Consider the following 15,862-nt stretch of genomic DNA (forward strand, 5'->3'; position numbering starts at 1 on the left):
AACGAGTGATTGCAAGACACTGGCTTGGCAGTGACCGAAATTTTTGAAGATGACATTCATAAGATGGCATGGCCGGCGGTTGGAGAAGAGGCAAGCACTGAGAACAGTGAAGCTGAAACTAGCTTGATCTACGATTACCAACATGTTTGGCAAATTGGCATGCCATTTGTATGCGCTCATCTGGATTGTCTTTTTGGCTATCGAGGGCCTTTCCCTGACAAATTCGACGACATTACCTCTCCCAGAACCCTTGCAGTTACCCCAAAACACAACTTCTGATGTCCGTTATGCTCGACCCATCTTGGAGGCAAGATCGGTGTCGTGTAAAACTTGCGATGGAAAGTATGTAACCGTCGACGGAGACGACACAGGTTGTGGTTTGAGTAAGTACCCCCATGACAATCGAGCATCAATATCATTGACGCATACAGGCACTGATCCAGAGGCCAACTCGGCTTGTTTGGTTTGGCAAAACGGAAACCGCTATTGCATGCGCGAATCTTGGAGCCTTTGCTGCCACGAGTGGATGAAAGTGGGAATTCAGTGCCGTCCAGCAACGCACTGTGCGTACGATTGGGGCCCAAATGTCAACGATTATGGGGTGGTCTGTATGCCGAATGACCAATATGCATGCCCTCAAGCAAATGTTACTTGTCCGATTGGGAACTTCTGCTGGTAGGGACCTTCCGGCCGGATGTGGATGCTTGCTACAATGCTAATGGAATCACAGCGGAACTTCATGCGGAGATTCAAGCGCCGGAGACATCTGCTGCACAAATGATAGTAGTTCATCGAGTTATGTATGCAAAAGTGGCCAACAATGCTCTGCCAATGGCTGCATTCAAGCTCCTTCCGAGACCACGCAAATTGGAGACTGGAGGGCCCAAGGCTGCTATTCTGATACGGTGGATGTTCGAACCCTCCCTAACTACCATGCAACTACGACTGGATTGACGGTCCAAGAATGTGTTCAGGCTGCAGCTGGTTATAAGTATGCAGGCGTGGAGTATGGCTACGAATGCTGGTTCGGCAATGAATTATCTTCAATCACAACAAAGCAGTCTTCCGGATGCAATATGCCTTGCTCAGGAGATTCCTCCGAGCTATGCGGCGGCAATCTTCATATCAATATATATCTCAACGAGGCATATACGCTCAAGCCAACAGTGCTACCAAGTTCCGGCCCTTTCAAAAGCCAAGGGTGTTTTGCGGATGATTCGAATGCTCGTCTGTTGAATTCCGGTAGCTTCACGGACGCTACTGGCATGACCGTTGCACGATGCGTTAGCCTTGCAGGTTCTTCCAAATATGCAGCCGTCGAGTTCCATTCGGAGTGCTATTGGGGCAATAATTTACATCAAGGTCAAGTATCAGAGGATAAATGTGATGCCGCTTGCCCTGGTGACCCTGGGACACTTTGCGGTGGTACTGTAAGTGGCATTTCCTACAGCTTTCAGTCGAAATCGTCTTCCTTTCCACAGACGTGATACTCAAAACTTTCTAACTTCTTGGCTATAGTGGGCAGCGAATGTCTATCAAAACGAGAATTTTTCTCCTCCAAGCGTATTGCCCAGCTCTGGGAACTTCCACAGCCGAGGTTGCTATCGAGATAGCTCCAAGCCTCGCCTTGTCTCTTCAGGTCATACCACAGACTACGAGAGCATGACGGTAGAGAAATGTATAAGCCTTGCTGGCCCAACCTTCAAATACGTAGCGATCGAGTATCATGGAGAATGCTACTGGGGCAACACGTTGACGAATGCCAAGGTTGCCGAATCCCAATGCGATGCTGCCTGCGCTGGTGATAGCGCACATCTTTGCGGAGGCACATGGGTTGCAAACGTGTACGAGAATTCGGTGTACAAATCACCCGAAGAACTGTCCCGTGAGGCAGTACGGGTCTTGCTTGAGCAGTATCAAGCATTGATGACGAAGCTGAACAATGATGTTGCGGTGTGGCGGCAGGCAATCCAGGATGAACCTTCGACAAATGGAAAGAGGAACATGATAGAACGTCGATCTCTTACTGTAACACAGGCATACGCAATAGTGGAGGAAGATATTGCTGCGTTGGAAGCGTTTACTGGCTATGTAGGATGTAAGTTGTTAAGTGTCACTTTGAGCTTCCCGTACTGACATGATATTACTAGCAATCAGGCTTACAGGAGGAGAAACTGTTGCAATTGAAATGCAGCCATTATCATACGTGGAAGCAACAGTCGAAGGAAGCATTGTACGTTCTGTCACTTATGAACTAATCATTTCCTCTAATGTGTAACTCTTAGGCGAGCGTGGAGGAGTTGAGTCAATACGGAAGTGTTGGTGAGTTTGCTTCATTTTGTTTCTACATGATCATTCCATGTTGACGCCTTGATTTAGATAATCTGCTTGTTGCAGAGATTGCCCAAGTCGCCGCTGGCGCTGCCACAAATGCTGTTGCAGCAGGACAAGTGGTGAGGCTCTGTCCAAAGTTGCGCCAAAGAAATTTACTGACAAGAAGTGAAAGGCTGTTGCAATCGTTTCCGGCCTCGGTATCCTGGGTCTTCTTGCTGCTGCTTTTGCAGGTGCAGTGATACCTGGAGGAGGGAATTCCGGGGGAGGGCCAGGTTCACCAGGACAAACCACAACCTCTACCACGACAACATCTTCTCAAACATCTTCGACCACAACATCAGCATGTACCTACACTCCTACTGCCAGCATTCAAAGTCGGACTCTATTCTGTGATGACCGCTGCCTGGTCGGGACCAAATATGACGAGAGTACACTCGGTGATGGAGACGGAGCCGATGGGAACCTGGAGAAGCGTGGCGCCTTGGAAGAACGATTCGTCACCATCAAAAGTATACAGCCGTATTGCCCTTTCTCATGGACTGACCAATGGATTCCTTACCCATCAACAAATCCCGGGCTTGTACTTGACGGGAATGGAAACCCGACAGGAGCAGAAGCACTGCCGATTGTTCAGTTCTTGGACATGGATCTTGTTCCACTTAATATTGCTAATGGTTTCTGCAGCTGGGAGCTACAGCCACATGCTGTGAGGCAGTCGTATACAGGTGTCGGCCTGAACGAATATCATAGTAAGTCAATACCCTTACGTACCCTTTCCGAGAACTCAGCTGACATGAGCAGCCGAGCACGTTTTCGAAAAACACTTCGTGTCTAGCTTCCTCATGTGGGTTGTTGCAGAGAACATCGCCGATTGCGACCACCTTTCATTGGCCTTCTGGGAGCTGAGAAACGAACCAGATGCCGACAACTCAGTGCAAGACCTCGCTTCACAACTGACATGGTGGAGAGCCGCCGATAATGAACCTATCGACAATGGAATCGAAAGGTTTCATGAGTTCTTCATTCTAGAAAAGCATATCAATCTGGCCAAGACATGGGTACGTTCTGCTCTTACTATTCTGATCAGACTTCAAATTGTTGATCTCTGTTATAGGTCCTTCACGTAGGCGTCCCAACAGCTCCAAGTCCCCTTGGGATCCCAGCAGGAGACTATCAAGCCGTTTTTATCAAGTTGCGGACAGTCTCGCTTGTCTTCCAATACTTGAGCAGAGCCGATGTGATGGCCGCGTACACATCGACTTTCAACCGGTTTCAAGCATATCTGTAAGTCCTCGATCTGTACTCTCAAGACATTCGTTACTGATGCTGAAAATGACGTAGAACTGCCCACTCATTGAACGTTTGGGTCCCTGCTGATGGTTCATGGCAGGCAGTTTTCCTCCGCTGGAGAACAGACTTTTTTCATGAAAGACAGGCACAGGTGTTGGTGTATCGCGCAGCAGCTATTGCTTTTATTCAAGCTCAGCTGCCAGCGGGAACACCTCAGCGAACTTCTTTTGATATTCTTGTTGCCAATGGACCTCTGTCTGTAGCTGCCTTCACGTTCCCTGCTGCGTATATTGGATAGAGTGAGAGGAAGAGCTAGGACGTCAAGTTGAAAGAATATAACAGAATCTGCGACAGTCCAAAAGAACATGCCAATACTTGACACGGCAGTGAGGCTCGTCTTTTCCCATAAATAACGTCCGCCCTGTATTGTCTAGGTGGTGTATGTATGATTAAGATTATCACATTTCAAAATCACGAGCTACAGGTCTGATATCAGTAAGCCAGTCAAGTTCCACGACGGAATAGGGTATCATCCTAATCAGCGGGATCTGCAGACGGACTCCAAAACGTGGCTTGCGACGCCTTGGCACGATACTCGCGTTGCTACTCTATTTGCACCGGAAACTCCGTTAAGTGACACTTCCGTTCACCTACATAAAGTGTATCAGACACCATGGCCTCGTTCCGGAATTCTTTTATATCTAACATGAAAGGCCTTTTCATTATTGTAGTCGATCATCTGACTGCTTGCAATTAAACTAGCTGTCGCCCACTTTCACAACACTTCACATGAATGCCTCCATTCCCACATGGCCCTCGGCTCACTAAAATTACCCCACAGATCATCATCGCTCTCCACCTATCCCCGCCATTTCAAGCCCTGTTCCTGCGCTGGTCCATGAACGCCACAAACTTTAAAGTCTAAAGGACTTTATTCCGTACCAATCATCCCACTTCGTTCGTAGCGCTACGACAAGGGTCCATATGATCTTGGAAGGTCTACACGACGGAAGAAATATCATCAACAGGGTGAACGTTTGCATTTATCATATTGCGGGGAAAAGTTATCAGATGCGGCCGAGGTTCTAAGAATGAAGCAGGATTTGGAGAAGCTTATTTCAGAATTAGCCAGTGATCCGCGGCTGGCTAGAAGATGGCGCGAGGGAAGGGCCACTTGAGGCCATGTTACCACACCACCTTAGCTATCATATCCACCATGTATGGCATCATGAAAGCCACCTCGGCAGTGATATCAAGACTGAATGGCTCCACTCTGAGATTTGGCAGGCACTGGGCAGGAAGGTGGGAAGTCTATAAGAAAACTTTGTCCGCCGCCTTTCCCACAGGATACTGCACACATCACTTACACATCTCTGTCCGACTACAGCCGCAAACTACAATCAAAATGCGTCTCACTCAAATCCTCCTCCCAATCACTTTTTTGGTGTCCCACGTTGCTGCAGATGGAGCATCTATATCTGCAGCAATCGACAACATCGGTGCTGCGGCAGGAAAATTGAACGAGACGGTCGCGGACTTTCCAAACAATCCCATCTTGGGTCTCACTGATATCGGTGACCTGCTGGTAAACTCTGTTGGCGTCCTGAAGACCATAAATGAAGGAACTAAAGTCGCAGAGGCATCTGCGCAATTGACGACGTACGTCCAACCATATACAAATATATTAAGAGTCTTCGAATTCTAACAGACTTTTCAGTCTTGAAGCGTTTGGTCTCGCAGGAAAGATTCAATCTTTGTCTTCAAGTGTTACATCTACTCTTGACACGACCGTGGCTGCCAAGAAGAAGTTCGATAAGCTTCTCATCGTCTCGCCTATTGTCTTGCTCAACTTGAAGCAACAGAAGAGTGCTACTGTGGAGTTCGGGGATGTGGTCACGGCGAAGGTACCAGCGGAGCTACAAGAAATTGCAAAGAACTTGCAAGCTCCAATTTTGGCGGCGTTTGATAAGGCTATTGATGCGTACAACCCGTTCTAATGTTTGGGAGAATCATCATTTGCAACTATGTAATTAGCTGAAGATACCACGATACATGGAACATGTTCAAAGCAGAAAGTAGATGCTAATGTACGATTGGCACTTGGTTTTCAGATTATGACAAGTTATGTCTCCTCTCGTTCGATCGGCATTTGCTAAGGCCTTGCAACTCAACGGGCGCCAATGAGCTATGGCATTGAGACAGAGATAATGAATTGTTCAAAATGAGAAATCTGTGTGTTGAAACGGTTGGCAGACTAGATGAATAAGGTGCAAGTTGTATCGATGAATTGGCAGCGATATCATATACTACGATGGTATGGCGTCGCTAGGTCCTCTTGCCAGTGGAGAAAAACTTTCGGTTTCGGTTGTAAATCGGCCATGGGGCCTGGGCACTTCTGGGAGCAACCCCACTCGGGCTACAGGGTAGTTGGAGCCTAAATAGGGTTGGTGTTAGTGCTGACAGCCAGCTGAGCCTTCTGAAACCATCGAACCAATGCGCTATCCATGGCCATTTTAGCGAACGCACTCTGTAATCCTGGACCTGATACCCCACGCCGAGCATCAAAACAGCATTCTTGCAACAAATATGCCTCAAATCAATTCAGATGAAATCTTTTCTATCTGTAGGATTCATTCAAATTTCCTTAAGAGACCTGATTATCCTTGTTGATGTGAAATTCTAATAATTCCTCAAACCGCAAATGCCTCACCTTGTAACCAGGAGAACATCTGGACCCGCATATGTTGTTTGATATCAGTAAGCATGATCAGGCGTAAATCCAACGTCATCCCATCTCTTCCTGCCATCGTATCTTTGAAAAGCTTCTCAATCCTCTTGGCATCAAATTTCATTTGCTTGTTTTCACAGTGTTCGCATTCCAAAGTTCAGGTCAAACTTCGCCAACAGCTTTCTCCCCCACACCAAGAAACACCCTCACTCAGTACCATGATTCTCGAAATTTGTCAGCTCAAAGTCAAGTCCAGTCTCTCCACATCAGATCCTGGACTTCTCTCTGCTCTATCCAAAGCGCGGACAGAACTCAAAGAAAGAGTACACAACACCAACTCACGATTCTATCAATGTGCGGAAGACCCCACTCTCATCTATATCCTTGGCGTCTGGCCTTCATTAGCACGTCATGCAGAATTCCTCACAAGTCCAGAGAAATCAGAAATCTTAGATTCGCAAGAGGATCTATTCGACTTCGGATGGATTCTACATATGGAAGTCGGTGTCAGGGGAATGGATGAGCTGCCGCTTGATGCGCCAGTCATGGCGATCACGAGACTTTTAATGAAGGATGGAGATGTGCATGTCAAAGCATGCGAGGAGATTGAGTGCAAGTACAGAGAAGTGATTGCCGAGGGAAGGAGGCAGTGGAATGTGGTTGATGGGTGGAGAATTGATCGCGAGGACGGAAAGAATGAAGGTGTGATGATTACGGGTTGGGAAAGTGTGGATGCTCATAATGCTTTCACGAAGCGGATTAGGGAAGCACATCCGGAATATGCTTCGGTGACGCAACATTACGAGAAGATGGAAGTGAGGCATGCGAACAACATGGAAACTTGACATGGGGAGTAAATTGTGGATGTCCAGGGAAAAGAAAGAACAAATCGGGGACATGACGCAAGAAGTGGGCTCTGGCTCTTGCTTCAGCACTAGATACCAAAGAAACGGTAGAGCAGAGATTACCGAGAATTTTTAAGCTGGGTTATTGTTCTAGGTGAGTGTTGTAAATGGGATGTGATTTAGTTGGCCAACAATCCAGAAGCTTTTAGCATATGGAGCCGGCACAGACTCTCCCCTCGTATCAAACTAGAGACTTCATGTGCACCAACACCAGGTAGCGATATTGCATGAGAATCTGAACACTTATTGAAACAAAAAAGCCACGAAATAACCTATGGTACCCATGCAGTTATCAAAAAGCTTGATACGGGTGAAATTGCCTCTTTCCAAACCGTGCCAAGAGTAGTCTATTCGTTCAGCGAACCTGCTGCTCTTCAGTTAGAAGGGCTCACCAGAGCAGAATGATAGATACTAGCGTGATACCGTCCGAATCTAGCGCATAACACCGTCTGAAGAGTCCGTGAAATCTAGCACCGACCGAATGTCCGTCCAGAAATCGTAGCCTTGGGCCCAATCTCACGCTAGAATCTCGCTTAAGTCGGCTTCAAGACATCGACAAATTCAGCTCCTCAACATCGAGTGTGCGGCTCGGTCAGCACCCGCTTGGTGCCTCGCTTAGCAAGTCTAGGTCAATACAATAAACACGATATGCCATCACTTCACGACAAGTGTGTTCACCAATGAGCACCGGCCATGGATAGTATCATTCAATGATGGTCGTTACCAGAAATGCCCAGACTGCATAACGGCAAGCGTCATGGCAAGATGGAGAAGCAAAATTCGACCGGTTGATAGCTAGAGTTGCTGCAGTTCTTTAAAACTTGTGCGCTCAGTTTTTATTTTGTGCGTTCTTTCACCATCCGCACAATCCGACAAAGATACCCAGAGAAATTCGATTCACAGAAGGTACTCCAGACGAGTCATCGGATTGTCATAGAAGAATGAACTGACCAGAAGACTAGCAAACATGCGTGTCAGTATCCTTGCATCCGCTCTCGGCGTTGCCTCAGTTGCTGCCGGCGCTCCAGGTAGCAAAGCTCGTGAGCCAAAGATCGAGCTTCCAACAAACGGAAAGCCCTTCCAAGTTGTCTTCGATCATGGACCATCAATCGATTATGTCGAGCGTGCGGCTATCGCGCAAAACGATCGGAGCATGCTTTTCGTCGTTGGCAACAACCGCACTACCGACATGTGTCTTTTTGGTAGAGCCAAGGACCTCAACTCTGGAGAGAGCACCGAGTTCGGCAAGAAGAACAAGAAGGCATTCAAGCACGGCATCCGCATCCCTTCCAACTCTACCGCTGTCCTTGGAAACATGATCTTCCTCAGCCCTGAAGGACATTACAACGGCATGTTGTACAGCCGTGTCGGATGCAACAAGGATTGTGAGAAGTGTGATGGTGGAGAGTTGCCCATCTGGACCTTGTCTGAGTTCGCCTACAAGGAGACGAAGTTCTGGAACAACTTGTCCAATGGTATGACTAAAACTTTCTTGAGAATGATGGGTCTAACACATACATAGTCGATGGTGTGAGCGCCAACATGACCATGACCATCATGAACTCCACCTCGGAGTGCCACCGTCCAGTTCAGTGCAACTTCACTCTGGAGCAAGCCAAGAAGGTTTGCCCACCAGAGAACTTCTGGAAGGAGGGTGAGGCATTTGGGTGCATGTCTGATTGTAAGCTCAAGGGTGGAGAGAAGTACTGTGGGCGTAGTGGACCTCCCAGCGACTTCGCCAAGCATCTTTGCCCAAATGCTTACTTCTGGGCCTCGGATGATGTTGCCAGAGGAAACTCCCACGTCATGAATGACTGCCCGTTTGATCCAAGAAGCATGAAGATCTTGATTCAATAGAAAGTTTCGAGATTGTGGCGACACTGTCCATTTTGTATTTCAGCATAGAGTAGGAACCAAACAAATGTACTCATGCTTCTGAAGTTGCTGGCCACTGTCCCATCTTTAAGTATTGCAACTCCTACTTGTGGAAAACGTCACAGTAGCTTTGCGCCGACTAGTAACCATTTACGCCAGAAGCAATTGTTCATTGAGGGATGCCCATATACGATATTCTTGCTTGTAGAATTCTTGCATGCCCTACCCTTACTCTGCCAGCCAGATATTCCATCTCGATGAGCGCCATGCTGCAGTAGCCAGAATTTTGGTAGCCTCTCCTTCTCCCGTCATAACCCCTGTCCAAAACTTGTAAGCCACTGCTCACTGGCAGATCGATTTTGACATTGTAGATAATTGTAATATCATTCGAGGGCAGACCGGCCAACCCAGATATGGTAGTTCGAAACTCGGGACTGGGTGGATCATCATAAGCTCTCTCGAACCTGCATCCATCACACAGCTATCTCATTTCCCAAACATTTATGTCATGAATCTCGGGCTCAAGGATAATTCGCTCGTCTGTGTCTTTGGTGATTAGATATCGATTTGATCAGGTCTCGAGTTTTGCTGCGGAATCCATGAATATTCGTAGTTGTGCTGCTGGACCACCCTCCTTACTCCTCGGTTGTCACTGTCGAGTATCCCTGGGCAGACACGATTGGAAGTCGGGAACAGTTGGAGGTGCAGATTATCGTCGTCTGCGAACGACTGTTCGGAAAGTTCTCTAAGCGATGGACGATCATCAGAGGTCATCGTTGCCAAGCCCACTTCATGCCTGACTTGCGGCCTCAGGTTTATTTGTATCAGCTTGAACTCTCCTGACATGGTCCAACCACTTCATCAATTCACAATACTTGGCGACTTCAAATTTCACGACTTGGTCCAACTCTCAAACGGAAACGTTTTGATCTCCATTTGATAAACAAAATATTGACCCCAACCCTGATACGTTGACTTTGCTGACCAGGTACGTCAACGCGTGTCAATCTTCACGACGCGAGACTTTTTTTTTGGAAATAATTTCAGGTCAGTACTTCAATCTATTCCAATGACCGGACTGACTTTGTGTAGCAGTCGCTTCTTGTCCGAGTACGAACTTTCGATCGTTCTCAGAAAAGTAATGTAGCTCGGGCATAAGATCTCGTTGGTTATGAATCGTGAAGAGCTATCTCTATTTGCCTTAATCGATTGATCCTTCTCATGCTAGGAATGGACGCAAGAACAAGAGACCTTCTGAACTCCATCCGACTGCAGTCTTACGACCGAAGCATGACGGCACCTATAACACAGGTTGCGAATCTCTGACCCAAATGTGACCGCGATAAATTTTGCTTCTCATTTGAGCTCCTTCGTTCGGACAAGTTCAAGTACAGTGTGCTTGAACTTGTTATTGCACAGCCAATGAGAACTTGAGAGGCGGCTACTCAGAGAGGAATTGTATTGTTGTAGCACGACCGGCACGAAGAAAATGTATCTGCATGCATTCTGCATCAAGTCTCTTCGACAGAACGATCCGTACGGGAGCACATTCCATCCCTTTTATTCCTCAGCAGTGCAGTCAACAATCATGTCATCCCAGCGATGGTGGCTTATATAGCTCCTGGAAACTTCTCGAACGACAAATGACCTTCTGTATGTATCTTCTGCGAAGTTTCGTATGATGATGTTGGGTGTGGATCGTAGCATCGCATGCAGAAGCGTTTTGGTGAATCCCAAGTCAGGCATTCGGACGCCGGGACAGCCATGTAAAACTCATTCGATCTTTTAATTTCTCTTTGCTTGCTCTCATTACCACCGCTTGCCTCCGGCCTTTCAAGTTCAAGCAACGTGGCTCTGCAAGCGCTGGTTCCACGGCCATCTGAGCTGAACCCACATCATTTATTTAGTAGTTGCTAGTCCCACGATGCCATCAAGATCTACAAACGCTGCAATGTCAGCATTGAAATAATACATATCTGTCATCCCAAGAACCCTTTCAAGACCCTGGACAAGGTCACCATATCTCCATACTCTGGTCCAGACACTGTCAGAACAGGGGGAGTGCTTAGGCCTACAACCAAAATTGTATGAGGGAGGAGAACGCAGCAACAGCTCGGAAACATCAGAAAGGACGATGGGAGGAGCATCTAGGTAGATCATCTGGAACAGCGTATTCCAGGAAATCTTCAGAGAGGTTGTGAGTTCAAGATAGGAGAGATGGCACTTGGACTGGGGGGCGCTCAACCACGAAATGTTCCTGCGAGAGTGGATAAGTTCAAGAACGAATCCTCCTGGTGTTCATTAACCACAGATAGACACCATCGGCATAGCTTCGACTCCGACAATATGTCGCTGCCCAGTTTGCTCGGTATCATATTGGTCTATCACTGTTCGAGACTCCCACACTCTTCAAGAGAGCCCAACGGAGGGGGTATCAACAACAGTGCGGGGATATTGGTCATGCACGACGTCTACCTCGTCTCCGACAGTTGTCAAGGTGTTACGGATTAAGTCAGAGAGCAGGCAGAGCGCTTAGAGGAGAGGAGATATTATCACATCTTTGTGTGATTCACCTCGATGGCGTTTTCGATCCTGTGCGTCGTCTACCCTTCTTACAAACATGATGTCCGGGCGACGACATTGTCGACCACATCATCTCATGGCGAACTGGATCCAGTCGGGGAGACGACAATATCCTGCGCATCGTTTGCTCGATGTGCGGGTGTATTCGGATAGCAACTCGTAATCTCAAAAAGGAAGGAAACAATTGCCGATAAAGTTTCGAGATAGAATTGGCAAAGATGCACGTCGTCTGCTTCGTTTGTGAGGGAGATTCTATGAATACAATTTCAGAGGATATCCAGATGTGCCAGGAAATCATCCACAACGATGACCAGGAGACGAGCACGCCAGTGTATTCTTCCTAATGAGGAATCCGAAAACACCATCGATCATGCGGGAGTTTTATCTGATTTGCGGGTCTCTTTCTGTAAGGAAGCGAAGGAATCATTGGGTGTTTTGACGAGCCGAAGTCAAATCTACTTTGGGAGAACCGAGCTCTCTGCACATCGTTTGTCGGTTGTCTGGTAACGGACGTTTGTTCAATCAGTCTAGTATTCAACGAGTCCTTACATACTTCACCTTGTCGGATGAACAAGAGAGAATATATTGTGCCGAGTCTGTGCTCACAATCAACAAGTGGAAGCAAGGTCGAGTCATGCGGCCACGTTGTGTAACAAACAACGAGTTGAATAGCCTCAACAACATCCGAGAATGGCTCAAAGGTACTTAGTCAATTTGAACAATATCAATTGATGACAGCGTCTGTAGCCCAAGAGGACATCTGCACGTCGGACAAGTCGTGTGTGTCTTTGAGGAATTTTTGGCTCGTCTGTAATCTTCAGGAAGTCTTGGTCCGAGTCGTCTGTTCCATTCGGGTTAATGACGTTCGGCGAGCGGTCGGTCAAACTGCAAGGGACGCTCCACCAAATCAATCAAACGCGGATCCCTTCAGCCGGCTGATTCTAGTGGTCTGGGGATTCGGGCCACCCGTTACTTTTTTCATGGAGAAAGTGGAGAAATTATGGAAACCCCTTCGAAACTTCCCAGTACTCCGGCCGGCATGTCTAACAACAGAAGCATTGCCAACCCGTTAAACTATGAGCGAATAGAGCCAAGCTCATCTTTCCTTGCTTGGCACCCATGCATCTCGGTACGGTTGAGCGGATCTGGTACTCTGGACAATTCTCTGTACAGGCTAAATGAAAGTCCAGATTGTCAGCAGATGCGCGCTGCTAACCCACATTCAGATGCTAGAGCGGCTGGGAATATCGTTGAAACTCGGGGAGGACTTCATAACAAATGTTCAATATTCAGAATGCGAGTGTTCTCCGACCTTTAGCGGCTCTCGCGTGGCGAGCTGGATAAATGTACTCGCATTCATCCGGTTGGTGGCGCCGTGCACCCCGGGAGAGGCTCGATCGACAGCCCTTGGCAGCGAATGGGATTCCGAGCTGTAACGTCAAGCTCATCGTTGGGTCATCACTGAGAAATGGGGGTCGATCCGGATAAAGTCGATTTCCACGATCATGGATGCCATGAGGTGACAGGGGATATGGAGTGACTGTTGTTGAATGGTCTAGGAAGGGATGGCAAACTCTGCTGTCAAGAAATGTATAAGTTCTCGGAAAGTCCCAGCTTGAAGCCAGCTGTTTACCTTGGAGCACTCTTCATTCATTGAAGTATTACAATTCTCTTGAACGTCGACCAACATGCCTTTCTACACGGCCTCCAAAGCCACCTTCGAGGTGGGCGGCAGAGAGTTCCCTCGAATCACCTGGTACAAGGAACCTGGTATTCGAGGACTTTACGTTCTGTTGATGCTTGCTGTGCTCACATCTGCTACAAATGGTAAGCTTCTCAACACAGCACATGGCCGGTCTTCTTGAGAGAAGAGTTCCATAGAACCGACGAGAGCTGCATCTAATATCGGTTGCAGGTTATGATGGATCCATGATGAACGGTCTCCAGAGTCTTGACGAGTGGAAAAAATGTGAGCTGAGAAATTCTCTTGGTGCCCGTAACTATTCTAACAACCCGTAGCCTTCAATCATCCAGGTCCAGCTACCCGAGGACTTCTCAACGCCATCATGTCGGTCGGATCGATTGTGGCCCTTCCTATTACACCTTACATCGCAGATATCGCTGGACGGCGTGTTGGCGTTATGACTGGGTGTATTCTTATGATACTCGGAGTCGTGCTTCAGTCGATTGGAATCAACATTTCGATGTTCATTGCAGCTCGGTTTTTGATCGGATTTGGCGTCGCTATTGCACACGGAGCAGCTCCTCTGCTGATCGCCGAGTTGGTTCATCCACAACATCGGGCAATCTTCACAACCATTTACAATAGTACCTGGTACCTTGGAAGTATTGTAGCAGCAGTAAGCTACATTCTGTTTCCTCTCTTCTTCGTTTGCACGCCGATTGGTGGCTCTCGGCACACTTCTATGTTGAGAGCCTACGCTAATTCTGCGGTCATTTAGTGGCTCACATACGGTAATTATCGCCTGTATCACAGCTGTTTCAAAACTAATGATTGCTAGGAACGAACAAAATACCAAATGCATGGTCTTGGAGAGTGCCTTCAATGGTACAAGCAGCGCCGTCGGTTATCCAGCTGGTGAGTCAATTTGTCTACGGCGCGCGATACGATCTTGGGCCCCAAATGTGGCGCAAGTGTCAGTTACATTTAATCTAACGTCTTCTACAGATCGCCATTTGGATGGTTCCAGAGTCTCCTCGTTATCTCATTTCTCGAGGGAAGAACGAGAAAGCATTGAATGTTTTGGCCAAAGCTCACGCACACGGCAATGTCAATGACGAACTTGTCCAAATCGAATACCTTGAGATCCGCGAGACGATCACGCTCGAGAAAGAGTTCGAGGGTAACGGATGGCTGCAGCTTTTCAAGACCAAAGGCAATCGTCACCGCCTCGTCATCCTCATCTCCCTCGGATTCTTTTCCCAATGGTCTGGTAACGGTCTCGTGTCTTACTACATCACTGATGTCCTAAACGGAATCGGAATTACGAACTCCAAGAAACAACTCGAAATCAACGGCATTTTACAAATTGTGAACTTCGTTGTTGCGCTCGGAATGTGTTTCATGATCGATAAATTCGGCCGTAGACCTCTCTTTCTCTTCGCTACAGGAGGTATGCTGGGATCTTTCTGTGTCTGGACAGTCTGTGCCGCCCGAGTGAGTACCTCCTCCCATCCCTGGTTTCCCCAGGCCCTTGCAAGAAGTCGCGGAATCTATGCTGTTCATTTTATTCAATCCTTCTATCCTCCTACCTACTGGGGGCGGAATAAAAATGCTGACTCTTATCTTGCTAGTACGCTCAAACTAAAGTTGTGGCTGCTGCGCATGCCGAGATCGCCTTCATCTTCATCTACTACGTCTTTTACAACAGCGCTTGGTCCGGCCTACTTGTTGGATATGCTGTAGAAATTCTACCATACAAGCTTCGTGCCAAGGCAAGTTGATCGTGACTCTTCAAGCTGGAGTAATAACTGACTCAAAATTAGGGTCTCACCCTCATGTTCCTCGCCGTCGATTTGTCTCTGTTCTTCAACTCATACGTCAATCCTGTCGCTCTCAAAGCATTGGCGTGGAAGTATTACATCGTGTACGACGTTTGGCTCGCATTCGAACTGCTCATCGTCTATCTCTTCTACATCGAGACTCAAAACACGGCTCTTGAGGAAATCGTCAAATACTTCGACGGGGAGGAAGCACTTTTGGGTGGTACTCTCGCCACTGAGAAAGCCAAGACGCTGCTTGTGGAGAATGGACTTGATGCTAAGATCCCAGTGACCACTGAGCACCACGAAGTTGGTGAAATGGGAGAGAGGCGTAGTGAGCTTTAATCCTTCTTGGGAACACTGGTGGCGACGATGGAGGGAGTATGTGAAATTGTAATGGCAGAAATTCTTAGATCATTGGATAGATGAGATCATAGATACTTTGATTTTCAAATGTACTCTTGCTGAGGTGATTTGTGAAAATAAAGAACGTCATCATAATATTGTGTGTTTTGGTCACCAAGCGAAGCGAGCCCCTGTTTCCACACATGATGATGCGGGGTAAATTGCGGGGTCATGCCTTTTTCCCCTCCAAGTTTCGCCACAAAGAACCAAATGTTGTGTCTTTACGCTTTGCAATTGT

At 47.5% G+C, this 15,862-nt stretch overlaps 5 protein-coding genes across 5 annotated transcripts; all 5 read left to right on the top strand.

Moving 5' to 3' along the window:
* Positions 1-142: 142 nt before the first annotated feature.
* On the top strand, positions 143-4,044 carry ONS95_013758 (uncharacterized protein; the record flags this gene model as incomplete). Its single annotated transcript, XM_058507402.1, has 10 exons — positions 143-383; positions 432-675; positions 731-1,430; positions 1,519-2,098; positions 2,151-2,233; positions 2,286-2,322; positions 2,380-2,453; positions 2,507-3,083; positions 3,136-3,392; positions 3,449-4,044. The coding sequence occupies 10 exons, from the start codon at positions 143-145 to the stop codon at positions 3,620-3,622; spliced, it is 2,967 nt and encodes a 988-aa protein (XP_058356571.1). The 3' UTR covers positions 3,623-4,044.
* A 716-nt stretch (positions 4,045-4,760) lies between these two features.
* On the top strand, positions 4,761-5,898 carry ONS95_013759 (uncharacterized protein). Its single transcript, XM_058507403.1, has 2 exons — positions 4,761-5,283; positions 5,342-5,898. The coding sequence occupies exons 1-2, from the start codon at positions 4,778-4,780 to the stop codon at positions 5,619-5,621; spliced, it is 786 nt and encodes a 261-aa protein (XP_058356572.1). The 5' UTR covers positions 4,761-4,777; the 3' UTR covers positions 5,622-5,898.
* A 672-nt stretch (positions 5,899-6,570) lies between these two features.
* ONS95_013760 (uncharacterized protein) lies at positions 6,571-7,197 on the top strand (the record flags this gene model as incomplete). Its single annotated transcript, XM_058507404.1, has 1 exon — positions 6,571-7,197. The coding sequence occupies one exon, from the start codon at positions 6,571-6,573 to the stop codon at positions 7,195-7,197; it is 627 nt and encodes a 208-aa protein (XP_058356573.1).
* A 1,027-nt stretch (positions 7,198-8,224) lies between these two features.
* Positions 8,225-9,114, top strand: ONS95_013761 (uncharacterized protein; the record flags this gene model as incomplete). Its single annotated transcript, XM_058507405.1, has 2 exons — positions 8,225-8,732; positions 8,780-9,114. 2 exons carry the CDS (start codon positions 8,225-8,227, stop codon positions 9,112-9,114), a joined length of 843 nt encoding a protein of 280 aa, XP_058356574.1.
* A 4,289-nt stretch (positions 9,115-13,403) lies between these two features.
* Positions 13,404-15,564, top strand: ONS95_013762 (uncharacterized protein; the record flags this gene model as incomplete). Its single annotated transcript, XM_058507406.1, has 8 exons — positions 13,404-13,542; positions 13,631-13,684; positions 13,735-14,075; positions 14,178-14,190; positions 14,238-14,314; positions 14,405-14,893; positions 15,031-15,171; positions 15,223-15,564. The coding sequence occupies 8 exons, from the start codon at positions 13,404-13,406 to the stop codon at positions 15,562-15,564; spliced, it is 1,596 nt and encodes a 531-aa protein (XP_058356575.1).
* Positions 15,565-15,862: the final 298 nt, after the last annotated feature.

The sequence above is a fragment of the Cadophora gregata genome (genome assembly GCF_030347475.1).
Source record: "Cadophora gregata isolate MNR1 chromosome Unknown scaffold_8, whole genome shotgun sequence".
NCBI classification, from domain to species: Eukaryota; Fungi; Ascomycota; class Leotiomycetes; order Helotiales; family Ploettnerulaceae; genus Cadophora; species Cadophora gregata.

Bases quoted from the DNA above. Each gene is read 5' to 3' on its own strand.
- ONS95_013759 (XM_058507403.1), top strand. From the start codon at position 4,778: ATGGCGCGAGGGAAGGGCCACTTGAGGCCATGTTACCACACCACCTTA. The intron at 5,284-5,341 runs GTACGTCCAACC...CAGACTTTTCAG, and splicing joins GCATCTGCGCAATTGACGAC to TCTTGAAGCGTTTGGTCTCG.